We start from the raw sequence: 19,045 nt of genomic DNA, 5'->3' as shown, positions 1-19,045 counted from the left end.
CCCACATTGACTGGTCCTCTGGGCAGGTTATGTCATGGGGCAGCAATTGCGCCCCGGAACTTTTTCAAGCCGCCATGTGATGTTCAGGGCTATGTTTTTAATGACAATCCACAGAGCCCGTCTGGGGATCCTGATTTATCTCAAGTGCCCACCTGTTACCAGGATAGTAAAGATGTTTTTTCCAAGTCCAAGGCCAAATCCCTTCCACCCCACAGACCTTATGACTGTGCTGTTGACTTGCTGCCTGGAACCACACCCCCATGAGGGAGGTTGTTCTCTCTTTCAGGGCCGGAACACAAGGCCATGAAGGAGTACGTGGAAGAAGCACTGGCAGCCGGGATAACTCGCCCATCTTCATCCCCTGCGGGAGCAGGATTTTTCTTTGTGGACAAGAAGGACAAGACCCTGCAACCCTGTATCGATTACCGGGGTCTCAACGAGATAACTGTAAAAAACAGGTACCCTCTTCCTCTCATCTCCACCGCCTTTGAGTTCCTGGAGGGAGCCAAGATTTTCACCAAACTGGATTTAAGAAATGCGTATCGTCTAGTCAGGATAAGGGAGGGGGATGAATGGGAAAACAGCATTCAACACACCAACGGGACATTGAGTATTTGGTAATGCCTTTTGGACTTACTAACGCTCCAGCTGTTTGCCAAAACCTTGTCAATGATGTCCTGCGTGACATGTTGAATGTGTATGTTTTTGTCTATTTGGACGACATTTTGATATTCTCCCCGGATGAGGAGACTCATATTATTCATGTATGCTCTGTATTACAGCGGTTACTGCATAATCAACTATATGTCAAGACTGAGAAATGTGAGTTCCACAAGGCGTCCGTTTCTTTTCTGGGTTTCGTCCTGGCTCAAGGTGAAGTCAAAATGGACCCTTGCAAAGTCGATCCCGTTATTAATTGGCCTATTCCCACGTCACGCAAAGATGTACAAAGGTTCTTAGGGTTCGCAAACTTCTACAGAAAATTCATCAGAAATTTCAGTTCCATAGACTCTCCTTTGCATGATCTTACCTCGCCACACAGACCTTTTGTATGGAACCCGCTTTGTCAGGCAGCTTTTCAGAAACTTAAATCGAGCTTTACCTCCATTCCCATCCTTACTTTGCCAGATCTCAAACAGCAGTTTGTGGTAGAAGTTGATGCGTCTGATGCCGGAATAGGAGCAGTGCTCTCCCAGAAATCTCTCAAGGATGATAAATTACATCCTTGTGCTTTTCTCTCCAAAAAACTGACCCCAGCTGAGAAATTATGAAATTGGTGACCGTTGGAGGACTCCGGCCCCGAACTACAAAGTGGGTCAGCGAGTTTGGCTCTCGAACAAGCACATGGGCTCAGGAACACTTCAGAAAACCAATGTCAGTAAATACAGTTCGGCGCTACATCCGTAAGTGCAATTTAAAATGCTACTATGGAAAGCAAAAGCCATTTATCAACAACACCCAGAAACGCAGCCGGCTTCTCTGGGCCCGAGCTCATCTATGATGGACTGATGCAAAGTGGAAAAGTGTTCTGTGGTCCGACGAGTCCACATTTCAAATTGTTTTTGGAAATTGTGGACATCATGTCCTCCGGGGCAAAAAGAAAGAGAACCATCCAGACTGTTATGGACGCAAAGTTTAAAAGCCAGCTTCTGTGATGGTATGGGGCTGTGTTAGTGCGAATGGCATGGGTAACTTATACATCTGTGAAGGCACCATTAATGCTGAAATGTACATACAGGTTTTGGAGAAACATATACTGCCATCCCAGCATCTTTTTCATGGACACCCCTGCTTATTGCAGCATGACAATGCCAAACCACATTCTCCACGTGTTACAACAGCGTGGCTTCGTAGTAAAAGAGTGCGCGTACTACATTGGCCTGCCTGCAGTCCAGACCTGTCTCCCATTGAAAATGTGTGGCGCATTATCCATCCATCCATTTTCTGAACCGCTTCTCCTCACTAGGGTCACAGACGTACTGGATCCTATCCCAGCTGTCATCGGGCAGGAGGCGGGGTACACCCTGAACTGGATGCCAGTCAATCGCAGGGCACATAGAAACAAACAACCATTCACACTCACAGTCACACCTATGGGCAATTTTAGAATCTCCAATTAATGCATGTTTTTGGGATGTGGGAGGAAACCAGAGTGCCCAGAGAAAACCCACACAGGCACGGGGAGAACATGCAAACTCCACACAGGCGGGACCGGGGATTGCACCCGGGTCCTCAGAACCGTGAGGCTGGCGCTCTAACCAGTCGGCCACCGTGCCGCCTGTGGTGCATTATGAAGCGTAAAATACAACAACAGAGACCACGGACTGTTGAACAGCTGAAGCTGTACATCAAGCAAGAATGGGAAAGAATTCTACCTACAAAGCTTCAACAATTAGTGTTCTCAGTTCCCAAACTTTATTGAATGTTGTTAAAAGAAAAGGTGAAGTAACATAGTGGTACACATGACCATGTCACAGCTTTTTTTTTTTTTTCCCCTCTTTCTTGCTACTTCAAAAGATTGTCCTTTGGTTTGACTATTTGTAGGAGTAACCGTATTCTGGTCTAGCATAGCCAAATCCATTGTCCATAAGCAGCCATAATTAACCCGGTGATTCTTAGCACCCTCTGCTGCCAAGCTTGTCTGCCCACTGCCGTAGGCAGAGGCTCTTTGGCCTCCGGGGAATGTGGGGCGTGTTTACTGTTGTACTGCCCTGAAGAAGGAATAGGCCCTAATCTGCCACGCTGGCCCAATGCGTGTTGGCAGATTGCCCAAATTTAGTCACGTCGTTTTACCTACAGTTAAACCCCAAAACGATGACAACGCGTTTGGCATTGAGGGGCTACAATATACAGTGGGTACGGAAAGTTTTCAGACCCCTTAAATTTTTCACTCTCTGTTATATTGCAGCCATCTGTTAAAATCCATCCATCCATCCATCCATTTTCTGAGCCGCTTCTCCTCACTAGGGTCGCGGGCGTGCTGGAGCCTATCCCAGCTATCATCGGGCAGGAGGCGGGGTACACCCTGGACTGGTTGCCAGCCAATCGCAGGGCACATACAAACAAACAACCATTCACACTCACATTCACACCTACGGGCAATTTAGAGTGTCCAATTCATGCATGTTTTTGGGATGTGGGAGGAAACCGGAGTGCCCGGAGAAAACCCACGCAGGCACGGTGAGAACATGCAAACTCCACACAGGCGGGGCCGGGGATTGAACCCGGTTCTGACACGCACACACACGCACACACATATGACATATATATAAATATGACATATGACACTGATGTAGCTTGACCTTGGAGTTCACCTTTAACTTCTTTGGAGGTTGTTCTGGGCTCTTTTGTTACCATTCGTATTATCTGTCTCATCAATTTGTCATCATTTTTCCTCCTGCAGCAAGGGAGGTTGGCTACAGTCCCATGGATCTTCAATTTCTGAATATGTGCAACTGTCGTCACAGGAACATCAAGCTGCTTGGAAATGGTCCTATTGCCTTTATCTTTAATGTCCTTGTCTCTAATTTCCTTTCAACTCTAATGAGACAACCCTCACCTTTGCTTCCTCTGGTCCATGTTTAGTCTGGTACACACCATGTCACCAAACAGTACAGCGATTACTTGTCACCCTTCAAAGAGGTCGACTGACTGATTACAAGTTTGAAGATGCCTGTGATATTAATTAGAGAACACACTGTTTGAACATGTCCCTATGGTCAAATTATTTTCAAGCTTTTCTAGTGGTACCATCATTTTCTGTCCAGGCCTGTTTCATGAGTTTGTTTTTTAAAATAATTCTGTTGAACCACAATTCAAAAGCAATGTCTGATTTTCATTGGTTAATTTTAATTATATTTACAATTACTTTTGTCAGATTCAAGTTATTTCTATGACTACTGTGGGGCTTTCTTTCATTAACAGAGCAGTTCCAACAATTTTATTCACGTGTGTATATTTTTCTTTGCTTCTGCCAAATGTAACGTAAATTGATGGATCCTCTGACATTTTATGGACCCACCACTGGCCAGGCCCCCTTGTGATGTTACTCTGACATAATGGCTCATATTTTCCGTCGCTTCCAATGCTCATTTAATTAATTCTATCAACTACAAATGCCTCTGAACTGTGTTATAGAGGCCCTTTCCAAAAAATTTAATATCACGAAAAGGTTTATTTCCATAATTCCATTCAAAAAGTTAAACTTTCATAGATTATAGATTCAGAGCCCCCAATTTAAACAATTTCAAGTATTTATTTGTTTATTTTTACATAATTTGGGCTTCCAGCTCATAAAACCCACGAAATCAGGAATTCAAAAAATTAGAATACTGTGAAGAATGCAGCCCAAATTTTGCAGGCCATAAATGTTTTAAACGGAGTGTCACACACTAATCATCTACTAAACTCAAAGCACATTGAGGAAGGGCCCCCTCCACCCACAAGGGGGGCCCAAGCCAGCGAGCCCATCCAGCTCCAGCAGCGGACCCAACCAGGGAGACGCAACCCAGGACCCAGGGGAGTCCCCAGCCCAACCGAAGCACCCCGACCAGTCCCAAAGGGAGGGTCACGGGCACCCGATCACCACCCCCCATTCCCATGGTATGGTGCGGCTCCCTCTAGTGGTACATGAAAGAATCCCAATTAAATGTTCAAACTGCTTATATTGTTACGGTTTCAGCTTTGGAAAAATTCCACTTTAGTGCTTTTGTTAAGTACAATTTATTTGTATTTAACTTTTAAATAAAATAATTTTGCATTTAATCATTTAGGAATGTTTTTCAAACATTTATTTTGGGACAATTTTTAATTTTATGTGCAAGACATTTGATTTGAATAAGTAAGAACAGTTTTTTATTTTCTATATTTAAGCACCGTGTTAATGCTCCAACTGTGCATAATATTAAATATACTTTTTAGGAATAAAACCTACGCCGCCTTTTTTTTTTTATGAACACTGGGGCTAACTATGCTAGTGTATTTTGTTGGTCATTATGGGTTAATTAGGTTAACCATTTAAAATTTAATCAACTAAATATATATATTCAGACATTCAAACACCAAAGGCACGAAAAAGGTGACAAAAAAAATAATCCCCCAGGCCCCCGCAGAGAATTTTTTAAATTTTAACATAAAATCTGTACTCTTCAGAGTCTGGAAGACTCTGAAGAGTACATCCATTAGACTTTACGCCGATCTGATCGGTGTGATCGGTATCGGCCGATAATTAGCATTTTATGCTGATCGGCTTTCATGTCATAATTCACCAATCCGATCAGTGACATCATCGACTGTCTCCGCACAAGACATTAAACTCCGCGTCGCCGTTGCGTATGAATCCAAAATCTAGTTTATTGTTGGCCTTGTCACGTGTCTTGTGGCGCAGTACTGTAACTATCTGACGGCCAATAAAGTTTTTTTCAATCTTGTCGGTTAAAAAACACATCATCGGTGTGGGACTATTTTGTCTCTTTTATTTTATCTCAGACAAACAACACTTAAGTTATTTGCAGTCTGTGCACAACTGAAGTATGTTGTGGGGAATGTCAGCGAAATGCTTCAACACAACAAATTTAATCGGGCACCTGAAGAATGTACACAAGGAGGAGCATGCCACATTCAAGCAAAGCAAAAGGAAAAGCCAAACAGACGCAAACTCTGGACAACACCTGTTCAGATAGCCGGCCGGGACAGTGAGAAAGTTAGAGTAAGCATGTCATTAACAGTATTTATTAAAGTGATTTAATTCCAGTGGCACGGTGGATGACTGGTTAGAGCGTCTGCCTCACAGTTCTGAGGACCGGGTTTCAATCCCCGGCCCCGCCTGTGTGGAGTTTGCATGTTCTCCCCGTGCCTGCGTGGGTTTTCTCCGCGCACTCCGGTTTCCTCCCACATCCCAAAAACATGCATGCTTGGTTAATTGACGACTCTAAATTGTCTGTAGGTGTGAATGTGAGTGTGAATGGTTGTTTGTTTGTATCTGCCCTGCGATTGGCTGGCAACCAGTTGAGGGTGTACCCTGCCTCCTGCCCGATGTTAGCTGGAATGGGCTCCAGCACACCCGTGACCCTAGTGAGGAGAAGGCACAGGCTAAACATTTGAGTGCTTATCAAATCATTTAAGAAAACAAATGAAATAAGACATCCTTGGGAAAGGGTTTGGCCTGCACTAATTAATAGAGAGATGAAAGGTACAATGTACTTTTATTGTCAAGTCTACAATACGCGTACCACATACAGAGGTTTAAAATTATGGTACTCAAGGGCCTACAGTGCTACAAAAGATGGTATAAATAATAAAGATCAGTATAAAGCAGCTAAATAAAACTATAGTATTAAACAATATAAAAGTATAAATTAAATCTACGAATATCAAAGATTAAGAGACGTGCATTGTCGTCAAAGTCTGAGTACCAAGGCATGTAAAGACATTTACAAATTAGAAGGCAGTGTGGGGAGTTGTGCATGTGTGTACGTGTGTGTGTGCACGTGCGTGTGCATGTTCAGAGCGTAAGCAAGAAAACCCCTGGTTCCAGCACCATCCATCCACTGTCAAACAAATAAGTTACAAATGGACGGTCTTCAGCATGACAGCAACTCTGCCAAAATTGGATGCCCATCAAAACTATCACTCAGAAACACCATAAATAAAAGGGTAAAGGCTGACCCAGACATCACCTCTAGAGAGTTGCAGATCTCTCCGGTGGCATCGCAGATAAAAGTGCATGCATCTACTACGTGCTGAAAATTGAATAGCCATGACATTGATTTGAGCATTTCAAGAAGGAAGCATCTGCTCTCAACAAAGGACAAATGTGCCCTTTTCAACTTTGCCAGAGAGTACTTAGACAAGTCAGAGGCCTTTTGGAAGTCCTTTCTCTGTACAGACGAGTCATAAATAGAATTATTTGGTCACAATCAGGCTGCACGGTGAGCGACTGGTTAGAGCGTCTGCCTCACAGTTCTGAGTTCCGGGGTTCAATCCCCGACCCCGCCTGTGTGGAGTTTGCATGTTCTCCCCGTGCCTGCGTGGGTTTTCTCCGGGCACTCCGGTTTCCTCCCACATCCCAAAAACATGCGTGGTAGGTAAATTGACAACTCTAAATTGCCCGTAGGTGTGAATGTGAGTGCAAATGGTTGTTTGTTTATATGTGCCCTGCGATTGGCTGGCAACCAGTTCAGGGTGTACCCCATCTCCTGCCTGATGATAGCTGGGATAGGATCCAGCACACCCGCGACCCTAGTGAAGAGAAGCGGCTCAGAAAATGGATGGATGGATTTAATTGCAATAAAGTAATTTAATTACAGTAAGTTTGCAAAGCTGAAGAGTACAATTAAGCAAAATAAAAAAAAATCTTCACGCAGAAAAACATTTATTTACACCGCTCAAGTACATGTTGTTGTTCAAATTTAAGATGAAAATTAAATTTGCCTCATTTCTTTGCTATTTTGTTCTGGCCTCCAATTTGAGCCAGGCCCATCTCCAACTGCACCTGATGCCTGCTTCAAGCGGTGCCACATGAATAGCATCCTCCTCTTTAAGCACTCTCATTCTGAAAATAATTGACTAAAATCAGTCTGTTTCACTTCATTTTTCACTATTACCAACTTCAAAGGCTAATCCCAAATGCATCCTCCAGGAAAATACTAAGCACAGTATTTTTCTGTTTTTATTGGCCATTTCTGAATTTGAAGTTAGTTCATTCTGTGTTGTTGCATAATCTCTAACATTGCTCCGTCGCTTAATACATTTAACATTAACATCCGTAAACTAATTAGATAATTGTAGGCGCGTTTCGTAATTAATACAAGATGTACTAACGGATCAGCTCTTGTCGCCGATGTTAAGTGTGCTTCGCGGTTCCGTTGGGACCACAACCAGGGTCACAACCCGCAGCACCTCAATGCAAAAATATAAAAGACCAGGGCCCGGTTGTTCAAAACCACTGGTTAACTTCTTAACCCGCCGTTAGCTAACGGACCGTTAAATATGCGTTGTTCAAAACATGGTTAGTAACGTCGTTAGTTAATGGCACCGTCAAAGTTAACCGTGTGGTTGAGTTCACTGGTCAGTGCCTATATATCCCACAATTCCTCATTTTGTTGACTTCCGGTTTAGCGAAAAAACTGTCATGAGTATTTTGCACAAATGTTGGTGAACTTTCCTGTAAGATTAAACAACCATAAACTTATTATTGTTTTGTACACTGTAACATAGTCTACAGGAACAATTATGGCTTGTCTATCATGATAATAGGTATCATATGGAAATTAAATTCACTGAATCTATCGGTATATTAATGTTCCAAAAACGTACAGCTCTCTGTTTTGTACTTAAGATTTAATACAGAGAAGGTGCATCACCTACATTACATTAGAAGATTCATTGACTTCATATCAAGCAATAATTATCATACCCCATGTTTAATTTTCCCATGAGCTCACCTCCTGTGGGAGGGGCCATAGTGGTCGGGTGCAGTGTGCCCTGAGCGGTGGCAGAAGGCAGGGACCTTGGCGATCCGATCCCTGGCTACAGAAGCTGGCTTTAGGGATGTGGAAGGTCACCTCTCTGGCAGGGAAGGAGCCCGAGCTGGTGTCTGAGGTCGAGAAGTTCCGACTAGATATAGTCGGGCTCAGGGCTCCACACACAGTTTGGGCTCTGGTACCACTCCTCTCGAGAGGGGTTGGACTCTATTCCACTCTGGAGTTGCCCACAGTGAGAGGCGCCAAGCAGGTGTGGGCATACTTATTGTCCCCCGGCTCGGTGCCTGTACGTTGGGGTTCACCCCGGTGGATAAGAGGGTAGCCTCCCTCCACCACCAGGTGGGGGGACGAGTCCTGACTATTGTTTGTGCCTATGCACCAAACTTCAGTTCAGAGTACTCCTTTTTGGAGTCCTTAGAGGGGGTGCTGGAGAGCGCTCCCGCTGGGGACTCCATCGTTTTGCTGGAGGACTTCAATGCCGAACACCATGTTCAAGCATAAGGGTGTCCACATTTGCACTTGGCACCAGGACACCCTAGGTCACAGTTCGATGATCGACTTTGTGGTCATGTCATTGGACTTGCGGCCGCAGGTCTTGGACACTCGGGTGAAGAGAGGGGCGGAGATGTCAACTGATCACGACCTGGTGGTGAGTTGGCTCGGATGGTGGTCAGGATCCTGTCAAAAGGAGTTTAAACTCCCACTTCCGATAGAACTTTGCTCATGTTCCGGGGGAGGCAGGAATATCGAGTCCGAGTGGACCATATTCCGCGGCTCCATTGCTCAGGGGGCCGACAGGAGCTGTGGCCGTAAGGTGGTCGGTGCCTGTCGTGGCAACAATCCCCGAACTCGTTGGTGGACACCAACGGTGAGGGATGCCGTCAAGCAGAAGGAGTCCTATGGGGCCTTTTTGGCCTGTGACACTCCTGAGGCAGCTGATGGGTACCGGCTGGCCAAGCGGAATGCAGCTTTGGTGGTCCCTGAAGCAAAAACTAGGGCATAGGAGTTCGGTGAGGCCATGGAGAAAGACTTCCGGACGGCTTCGAGGGAATTCTGGTCCATCATCCGACGTCTCATTAGGAGGAAGCAGTGCACCATCAACACAGTGTATAGTGGGGATGAAGCACTGCTGACCTCGACTCGAGACGTTGTGAATCGATGGGGAGAATACTTTGAAGACCTCTTCAATTCCACCGACACGCCTTCCCATGAGGAAGCAGAGTCTGGGTTCTCTGAGGCGGGCTCTCCTATCTCTGGGGTTGAGGTCACAGAGGTGGTTAAAAAGCTCCTCGGTGGCAAGGCCCTGGGGGTGGTTGAGATTCGCCTGGAGTTCCTAAAGGCTCTGGATGTTGTGGAGCTGTCCTGGTTGACACGCCTCTGCAACGTTGTGTGGACATCGGGGACAGTGCCTCTGGATTGGCAGACTGGGGCGTTCGACCTTGTCCCTCAGGGAGTCCTGTGGGGGGGTGCTTCGTAAGTACCTGATACGGGCTGTCCCTATACGACCGGTGTCAGAGTTTGTTCCGCATTGCCGGCAGTAAGACGAACACGTTTCCGGTGAAGGTTGGACTGCGCCAAGGCTGCCCTTTGTCACCGATTCTGGTCATAACTTTTATGGACAGAATTTATCGACGCAGCCGAGCCGTAGAGGGGGTGCAGTTTGGTGGCCTCAGAATTGCATCTCTGCTTTTTGCAAATGATGTGGTTCTGTGGGCTTCATCAAGCCGTGATCTCCAACTCTCACTGGAGGGGTTCCCAGCTGTGTGTGAAGCGGCTGGGATGAGAATCAGCACCTCCAAATCTGAGACCATGGTCCTCAGTTGGAAAAGGGTGACGTGCCCTCTCCACGTCGGTGATGAGATCCTGCCCCAAGTGGAGGAGTTCAAGTATATTGGGTCTTGTTCACGAATGAGGGAAGAATGGAACGCGAGATCGACAGCCGGATTGGTGTCGGAAGGAGCTAAGTCGAAAAGCGAAGCTCTCAATTTACCGGTCGATTTACAGTCCTACCCTCACCTATGGTCACGAGCTGTGGGTCATGACTGAAAGAACTAGATCCCGGATACAAGCAGCCGAAATGAGTTTCCTCCGCAGGGTGTCCGGGCTCTCCCTTAAAGATAGGGTGAGAAGCTCGGTCATCCGGGAGGAGCTCAGAGTAGAGCCGCTGCTCCTCCACATCGAGAGGAGCCAGATGAGGTGGCTATGGCATCTGATTCGTATACCTCCTGGACGTGTCCCTGCTGAGGTGTTCCGGGCACGTCCCACCGGAAGGAGACCCCGGGGACGACCCAGGACACGCTGGAGAGACTGCGTCTTGTGGGACATCATCAACTATTCTTAATAAATCCATGAGTTAATTATTTTGTCTTGTTCTATCTATTTTAACATCCATCCATCTATTTTCTACACCACATATCCTCACTAGGGTCGCAGGCTGCTGGAGCCTATCCCAGCTATCTTCGGGCGGGAGGCGGGGTACACCCTGAACCGGTCGCCAGCCAATCGTAGGTAACAGAAACAAACAACTATTGGCACTCACATGCACACCTATGAGCAATTTAGAGTCTTCAATTAACCTACTTTGCATGTTTTTGGGATGTGGGAGGAAACCGGAGTGCCCGGAGAAAACCCACCCAGGCACGGGAAGAACATGCAAACTCCACCCAGGCGGGGCCGGGATTTGAACTCTGGTCCCCAGAACTGTGAGGCAGATGTGCTAACCAGTCACCCACCGTGACAGCCTATTTTAACCTACATTATTATATCTAATTGAATAAAATTTTAGAATGTTATTCCAGTTACCGTGGACAAGGAAAATATAGACATTTTACGGGTACTTCATGCAGACGTGTTTATCTATTTTCAATATTTGTTTTTGACTTCATTATGTAAGATTGTTCAAATGTCCAAATAGATCACAGTCATGTCTTATTTATTGACTAAATCTATTAAATATATGTTATTTTGCCAACTTTTAATGTCCCATGTCTTGAGATGATACATACCAAGTTTGAAGCTGAATCGTTAGCCGCGAACGCCATCTTGAGAGTTAACCCCACCGTTAAAATGTTAACTTTAACGTGAAGTTAACAGCCGGTTAAAGTTAACAGAGTTTTGGACAAAAAGATAACAGTGCCGTTAAAGTTAACGGTCGGTTAAGTCTACTTAACCAGTGGTTAAAAAATAACTGAGTTTTAAACAACCGGGCCCATTGCAACAAATACGACACTGGCTGATGAGCAAAACTTTTGCTAAAACGTAAGAGTAGGAAGAGAGGATGTCTGCTCCAGACATGGGTAGAGTAGCCAAACATTGTACTCAAGTAAGAGCACTGTTACTTGACAATAATGTGACTCAAATAGTAAAATCAAGACAATCAAAACTTCTGAAAGGGCTAAGACAAGAGCGTGCAAAATCCTCTCTGACCCTCCCGGAACCATCCCGGTCACCAGCTCTTCCAGCTCCTTCCCTCAGGTAGGCGCTACCGATCAATGCAAATTAGAACTAGCAGACATTCCAACAGCTTCTTCCCTCTTGCAATCAACTTCTTAAACACGTAACCTATCATTCCATTACAACATGCTGGCAATTTTTTGACTTGGGTTCGTTGTCACACTTCTGTGGGGCCAATTATACATGACTTGTGCACTCACTGCAGTTGTCTCGCCACGCTGCACTATTTGCATATCTGTTGTTGCCTTCATGGTAACGATGACCTTCCCAAAATGGTGGCCATGTACAGTGGGTACGGAAAGTATTCAGACCCCCTTAAAGGTTTTCACTCTTTGTTACATTGCAGCCATTTGCTAAAATAATTTAAGTAATTTCTTTTCCTCATTATTGTATACACAGCACACCATATTGACAGAAAAAAATGGAATTGTTGAATTTTTTTGCAAATGTATTAAAAAAGACAAACTGAAATATCACACAGCCATAAGTATTCAGACCCTTACTTAGGAGAGTATTTAGGAGAAGCACCCTTTTGAGCTAATACAGCCATCATTTTGGGAATGATGCAACAAGTTTTTCACAACTGGATTTTGGGATCCTCTGCCATTCCTCCTTGCACATCCTCTCCAGTTCTGTCGGGTTGGATGGTGAACGTTGGTGGAGAGCCATTTATAGGTCTCTCCAGAGATGCTCACTTGGTTTTAAGTCAGGGCTATGGCTGGGCAATTCAAGAACAGTCATGGAGTTGTTCTGAAGCCACTCCGTTATGTATTACTCGTGCACTCACTGTAGTTGTCTCTGCATCTTTTTGCACAATTGTTTTTTGTCAATGTCTTTATGTCTCCAAAGTGTTCTGTAAATTGACTGTCTGTTGTACTAGAGCGGCTCCAACTACCGGAGACAAATTCCTGGTGTGTTTTGGACATACTTGGCAAATAAAGATGATTCTGATTCTGATTCTGATTTTAGCTGTGTGCTTAGGGTCATTGTCTTGTTGGAACGTGAACCTTCGTCCCAGTCGGAGGTCCTGAGCACTCTGGAGAAGGTTTTCGTCAAGGGTATCTCTGTACTTGGCCGCATTCATCTTTCCTTCGATTGCAACCACTCGTCCTATCCCTGCAGCTGAAAAACACCCCCACAGCATGATGCTGCCACACCATGCTTCACTGTTGGGACTGTATTGGACAGGTGATGAGCAGTGCCTGGTTTTCTCCACACATACCACTTAGAATTAAGGCCAAGAAATTCTCTCTTAGTCTCATTAGACCAGAAAATCTTATTTCTCACCATCTTGGAGTCCTTCAGGTGTTTTTTAGCAAACTTCATGCGGGCTTTCATGTGGCTTGCACTAGGTTCTGGTCGTCCCAAACGTCTTCCATTTAAGGATTATGGAGCCAACTGTGCTCTTAGGAACCTTAAGTGCAGCAGAATTTTTTTTGTAATCTTGGCCAGATCTGTGCCTTGCCACAATTCTGTCTCTGAGCTCTTCAGGCAGTTCCTTTGACCTCATGATTCTCATTTGCTCAGACATGCACTGTTAACTGTAAGGTCTTATAGAGACCACTGTATGGTTTTCCTAATCAAGTCCAATCAGTATAATCAAACAACAACAATTTGGAATGTCCTGAAAAAGAAAGAAACTACTGATGCACTGAGCAACAGACATCGAACAGGTCAGCCAAGGGTATCAACAGCAGTTGATGACAGAAACATTGCGAGAGCTGTGAAGAAACACCCAAACACAACAGTCAGTGACATCACTGCCAACCTCCACAGGGCAGGGGTGAAGGTATCACAATCCAATGTTCGAAGAAGCCAGAGAAGAAATATACAGGCCATACCACAAGATGCAAACCACTCATCAGCAAAAAGAAACGGAAGGCCAGATTAGATTTTGCAAAGAAGTACATAGATGAGCGACAAAAGTTTTGGAACAAAGTTTTAGGGACTGATGAGACCAAGGTTAATCTCTACCAAAGTGATGGAAAGGCCAAAGTAAGGAGAAATAAAGAATCTGCTTATGATCCAAAACACACAAGCTCATCTGTGAAGCATGGTGGAGTTAATGTCATGGCTTAGGCTTGCTTCTGGAACGGGCTCACTCGTCTTCATTGATGATGTAACTCATGATAGTAGCAGCAGAATGAATTCTCAAGTCTACAAAACCATTTTGTCTGGCAATTTACAGACAAAGCATGGTGGGCGACTCATTAGCACATCTGCCTCACAGTTCTGAGGACCTGGGTTCAAATCCGGCCTCGCCTGTGTGGAGTTTGCACGTTCTCCCCATGCCTGCGTGGGTTTTCTCCAGGTACTCCAGTATCCTTCCACATCCCAAAAACATGCATGGTAGGTTGATGAGTCAAAATTGCCTGTAGGTGTGAATGTGAGTGTGAATGGTTGTTTGTTTATACAGTGGCTGAAACAATTATTTAAAAAACAAATTCTCACTAAATGCATTTCCAAAAGCGCCATTGACATGAAATTTTCACCACATGTTGGGAACAACCAAAGTAATCCACATACACAAAGAAAGTAGAACAAATAAGATAATAAATGAAATATGTGTAATAATGTAAATGTGTAATGTAACACATGAAGAAAGGGAGGTGCAAAAAGGCAATCATGTCAATAGCACCTTTGGAAATATATTTGTGAGAAAAAGTGACGTGTTAAATACTTATTTCAGCCACTGTATGTGCCCTGCGGTTGGCTTCGCCAGCCAGTTCAGTGTGTACCACGCCTTTCGCCCAAATATAGCTGGCATAGGCTCCAGTGAGACCCGAGTGAGGAGCAGTTTGGAAAGTGAATGAATGAATTTACAGACAAATGTATCCAAAATAATTGGGAGAAGTTTCATCATGCAACATGACAATGACCCAAAACACACTGCCAATACAACAAAGGACTTCATCAGGGGGAAAAGTGGAAGTTCTTAAGCCCACGTCAATCACCGGACCTTAACCTAATAGAGCATGCATTTTACCTCCTGAAGAGTAGACTTAAGGGAGAAACCCCCAGAAACAAAACAAGAACTGAAAAAGGCTGTAGTAAAGGTCCGGAAAAGTATTTAAAATGAAGAATGCAACAGTCTGGTGAAGTCAATGGTTCGCAGGCTTGATAAAGTTATTGCAAGTTAATATTAAATAAATACCAACTATTAAATGTTATTAACTTTAAGTTAATTTAATCATGTCTGTTCCAATACCTTTGCTCACTTGAAAAGTGGGTGGCTTCCAACAAAAGGTGTGATATCCTGAGTTAACATATCTAGATGTAAATACCATGAAATAAAAGCTGGAGTTCTGAACTTTTGTCACATATGTATCTTTTGATCTGAAGCCCAAATCTATTCACTATACAACAAAAACAAAGGAATTGACCTTGCCATTCCAATACTTTTGGAGGGGACTGTCGTCCTTACTGTGAGTGCCTGTTCATGAACTGACTTTTGAGCAATAACTTATTTTTTCAGCTTGCATTTGCAGACCCAACCTCACTCTGTCTCCTACCTCTGTCTTCTGTTACTGGTCTTTGCTCCTCCACCTGTCACTGTCACAGTGTCGGACTCGGGACTGTGTAACTTCACGGGGTGCTGGTAGCTGTCTCATGAACATATTGGTGATTTTCAAACACTGATGGAAAAACTTGCCTCATTTAGGAGGAGGCTGCATTCTTTCTATCTTCGGTACATACGCACACAGTGTTCTGCTACGTCCTCGATGCACCTGCGCAATGTATTTGGCGGGCAGGGGGAAAGTTCATCTTACTTCAATAACAGTAGCCTCCTAGAAAACCAATGCTGCTGTAATTGACGGGCATTTTCTGCATAGTGCTTTTCTGTCTAATGCTTGTCGTGTCTCCATTTATTCTCATGTAACATTTCTTTTGGATGGTAAAAAATTGCAGGGGACAAAAACAGCCCCCTGAAAAAGTGCAGGGGACATGTTCCCCGTGTCCCTCCATAAATTAAGCCAATGCTAATGAGGCACTGACTGTCAGGACACGAAAAAATCGGCATACTGTGGACTAAACCTTTCTATTCGCTTTGAAGCCGAAATATTTGCCCACAGGTCTGTCACATTTCGCGTAGCAAATTGCAATCATCCTTTTGTTTCTTGTGTGTGTGTACGCTAGCGCCACCACCGAGACAAAGAGACAAGGGAGATCCCCCTCGTTCATTCCACTTTAAGCAAACGCGCCCATGCACGGTGAATTCTCCAGTCCTTCAGTGGAAAACCAGAGAATTCTGCACATGGCGGTATATCAAACCTGGGAAAATTAGGATTGCAGCAGTGTTTAATGATATTTTTCGTACATTCCGCGGACCACAAAAAAAATGGACGGCGGGCCGCACAGTATTTTGGACACCCCTGGCTTAAAAAAACAAAATTAATGTTTTGGAGAGACCTAGTGAAAGTCCGTACTTATATCAGATTGAAATGCTGTGGCATGACCACAAAAGTTGTTGAATTAAAACAATTATGCAAGGAAAAGTGGACCAAAATAGCTCCAGAGATGTAAAAGACTCATTGCCAGTCATTGAAACGTTTAATTTCAGTTGTTGCTGCTGAGGGTGGCCCAACGATTCATTAGGTTTAGAATTACTTTTTCCACACAGCGCCGGGTAGTTTTGAATATTTTGTTTTTCTTTAATAAATAAAATCACCAAACTTTAAAAACTTGATCTTGAACAGTAAAGTGGAGAAGCTGTGCAAAGAAAATTCTTTTGAAAAGGAGGCAAATACTTTTTTCACAGCACTACATCACAGTAATGAGACAAAATATGGTGTATTTGAGGCCCAGTGTTGAACAGCGTCACAAATTCACTCATAACAATTAACATCTCCCGTACGTGGTATGAGAATTTTTTTCTCATTCGAGTGCAAAAAATACCTTTTGCGAGTGTCACTTCCAGGTTCCCTCATTCTGTGAGAATGTGCTGAGACTTTAATGCTGTCCGAAACCGTGTCATCTTCACTTGGATCATCGTTTGCATCTGCAACCTCACAATTTCCTCTCTGTAAACTGTCATTCATCTTTCCACCACGCAGTATGTATTCACCAGTATGTATTCGTAGCTGCTGTTTGCAGACTCTCTCCTGGGCCAAGCGCTCCGTGTCTGTCTGCAGAGAATCCCACTGATCAGTCAGAACAGCTGTTCTCTGATTGGGAGGCATAGCTCTGTCATCCATATTTGAGTTTAGGTCAAAGTCTGCCTGAGCTGTCAAGCCCTACAAAGAAAAAGATTCATATTACAAAATGTGTGCCCTGCGACTGACTGGAGGCCAGTTCAGGGTCCGCCTTTCGCCTGTAGTCAGCTGGGATAGGCTCCAGCGCCCCGCGACCCTAACCAGGATAAGCGGTGTTGAAAATGGATGGATAGATATTACACAATGAATGGAGGAGGATGGGGGATGAGGAGGAAGAGAAGAAGAAGAAGAAGAAGAATGCATTTTTTTTGTAAAGGTTGCCTGCAGAAACCACCATGGAGGCGATGACTAGTGACGCGAGCTAGCGTGGCTAAAGACGGTTTAGAACCACACGTGTGACACAATCTCGTTTACTCTGAGAATGTTCCGTGCTGCCATCTTGGATGCGTTTTTGAACATAATAATCTGGCGACAAAGCTGCCATGGAGGCGATGATTAGTGATTTATAGGAGCACCTCTGAACCGTATTTAGCCATGCTAGCGAGCTAGCCACAGCCGCAAAAATGCACGATGTAGTCACGAAACATGAGACACTTCTAAAATGCTAAATGGATTGCATTTATAGTATGTTAATATATAGTTTAGTTTTGTTTTTAATATTAAATTTGTCATATTTGGTTTTAAGAGTAATCCAAAGTAATAGTTAAATTACTTTAATATTGTGGTACTTGGATTACATTACTAACGACGTCTTTAAACTAGTAACTATATCAGAATACATTTTTAAAGTAACCCTTCCAACCCTGAGTGTATATTCAGTAGTTGGGTGCTTGTACTTTTCGAGGGTTTCATCAGATTTTCTTTTTTTTTTTACTTTTTAAAGACCAAGGAATAGCTCCTCCAGCCAACAATGTGGTGTACCGGCATGTTTGAGTTTCAACACGTTTCCAATGTTGTCACTGTGCGCTTGCCTGACACCTGAAATTAGCAGGCCTTTTTAACTCAAATGCAGATCCATTTTCTGAGCCACTTCTCCTCACTAGGGTCGCGGGCGTGCTGGAGCCTATCCCAGCTATCATCATATCATCAGGAGGCGGGGTAGACCCTGAACTGGTTGCCAGCCAATCGCAGGGCACATACAAACAAACAACCATTCGCAATCACATTCACACCTACGTGCAATTTAGAGTCCCCAATTAATGCATGTTTTTTGGGATGTGGGAGGAAACCGGAGTGCCCGGAGAAAAACCCACGCAGGCACGGGGAGAACATGCAAACTCCACACAGGCGGGACCGGGGATTGAACCCCACTCCTCAGAACTGTAAGGCTGATGCTCTAATCAGTCGCCACCGTGCCGCCCCAAATGCAGATGTACTGCATAAATAGACCATTCAATGTTCAAATCAAATTGAGTCCTGTGGCCCTTTTTCAATCTTATATTTTTCATGTAAACCAAAAAAAAGTTTTGCTTTTTTATGTTAGATCTAAAAACATAACAAAATAGTCACTTTTTTGTTTTTCAATTTTGTTTGCCAATTGGAAATGGAAAAAAGCGAATTACGCATGGACTACATGTGGATCCTCAGGAAGTTTATTTTTTTAATGTCACCTACGTTTGCAACCATCTTTAAAAAAAAAAAAAAAAAAAAAAGTGTGGCTAAGCAGATATGGAACAGCAAACATTGCATCCATCTTGACCTAATTTCATTTGTTGTCGATAAACCTGTGTTAAGGACATAAGCAAAGCAATATCGTGTACTGAGAGCCTATCTTGTACTATTTCTGATACTTGCCTTAATGTCTCTTTCGCCGAAGCTTCCCAACGTTACCAAGGGGATAGTTTAAAGCGTAGACATAAACATCTCACATTTGATCAAGTTATTTTGCCAAGTCGAAACGACTCCGGACGGAATGTATTAGCTCCAGTGCTACGCTGGATCGTTGACCTATATGAC

At 44.1% G+C, this 19,045-nt stretch overlaps 1 protein-coding gene across 1 annotated transcript in view; it reads right to left on the bottom strand.

The window, feature by feature from the left end:
• The window catches only part of jhy (junctional cadherin complex regulator), a 52,016-nt gene extending 34,861 nt beyond the window's left edge, over positions 1-17,155 (bottom strand). The window contains exon 1 of the mRNA XM_061703204.1: positions 16,833-17,155. Coding sequence (XP_061559188.1) covers positions 16,833-17,131 — 299 coding nt within the window. The 5' untranslated portion in view covers positions 17,132-17,155. The remainder of the gene's footprint in view (positions 1-16,832) is intronic.
• Between the last annotated feature and the right edge of the window lie 1,890 nt (positions 17,156-19,045).

Source organism: Phycodurus eques, chromosome 17, assembly GCF_024500275.1.
Source record: "Phycodurus eques isolate BA_2022a chromosome 17, UOR_Pequ_1.1, whole genome shotgun sequence".
In the NCBI taxonomy this organism is placed as follows: Eukaryota; Metazoa; Chordata; class Actinopteri; order Syngnathiformes; family Syngnathidae; genus Phycodurus; species Phycodurus eques.
Note: the sequence above shows the minus strand (reverse complement) of the source record. Positions and strands in the feature narration are given on the sequence as shown.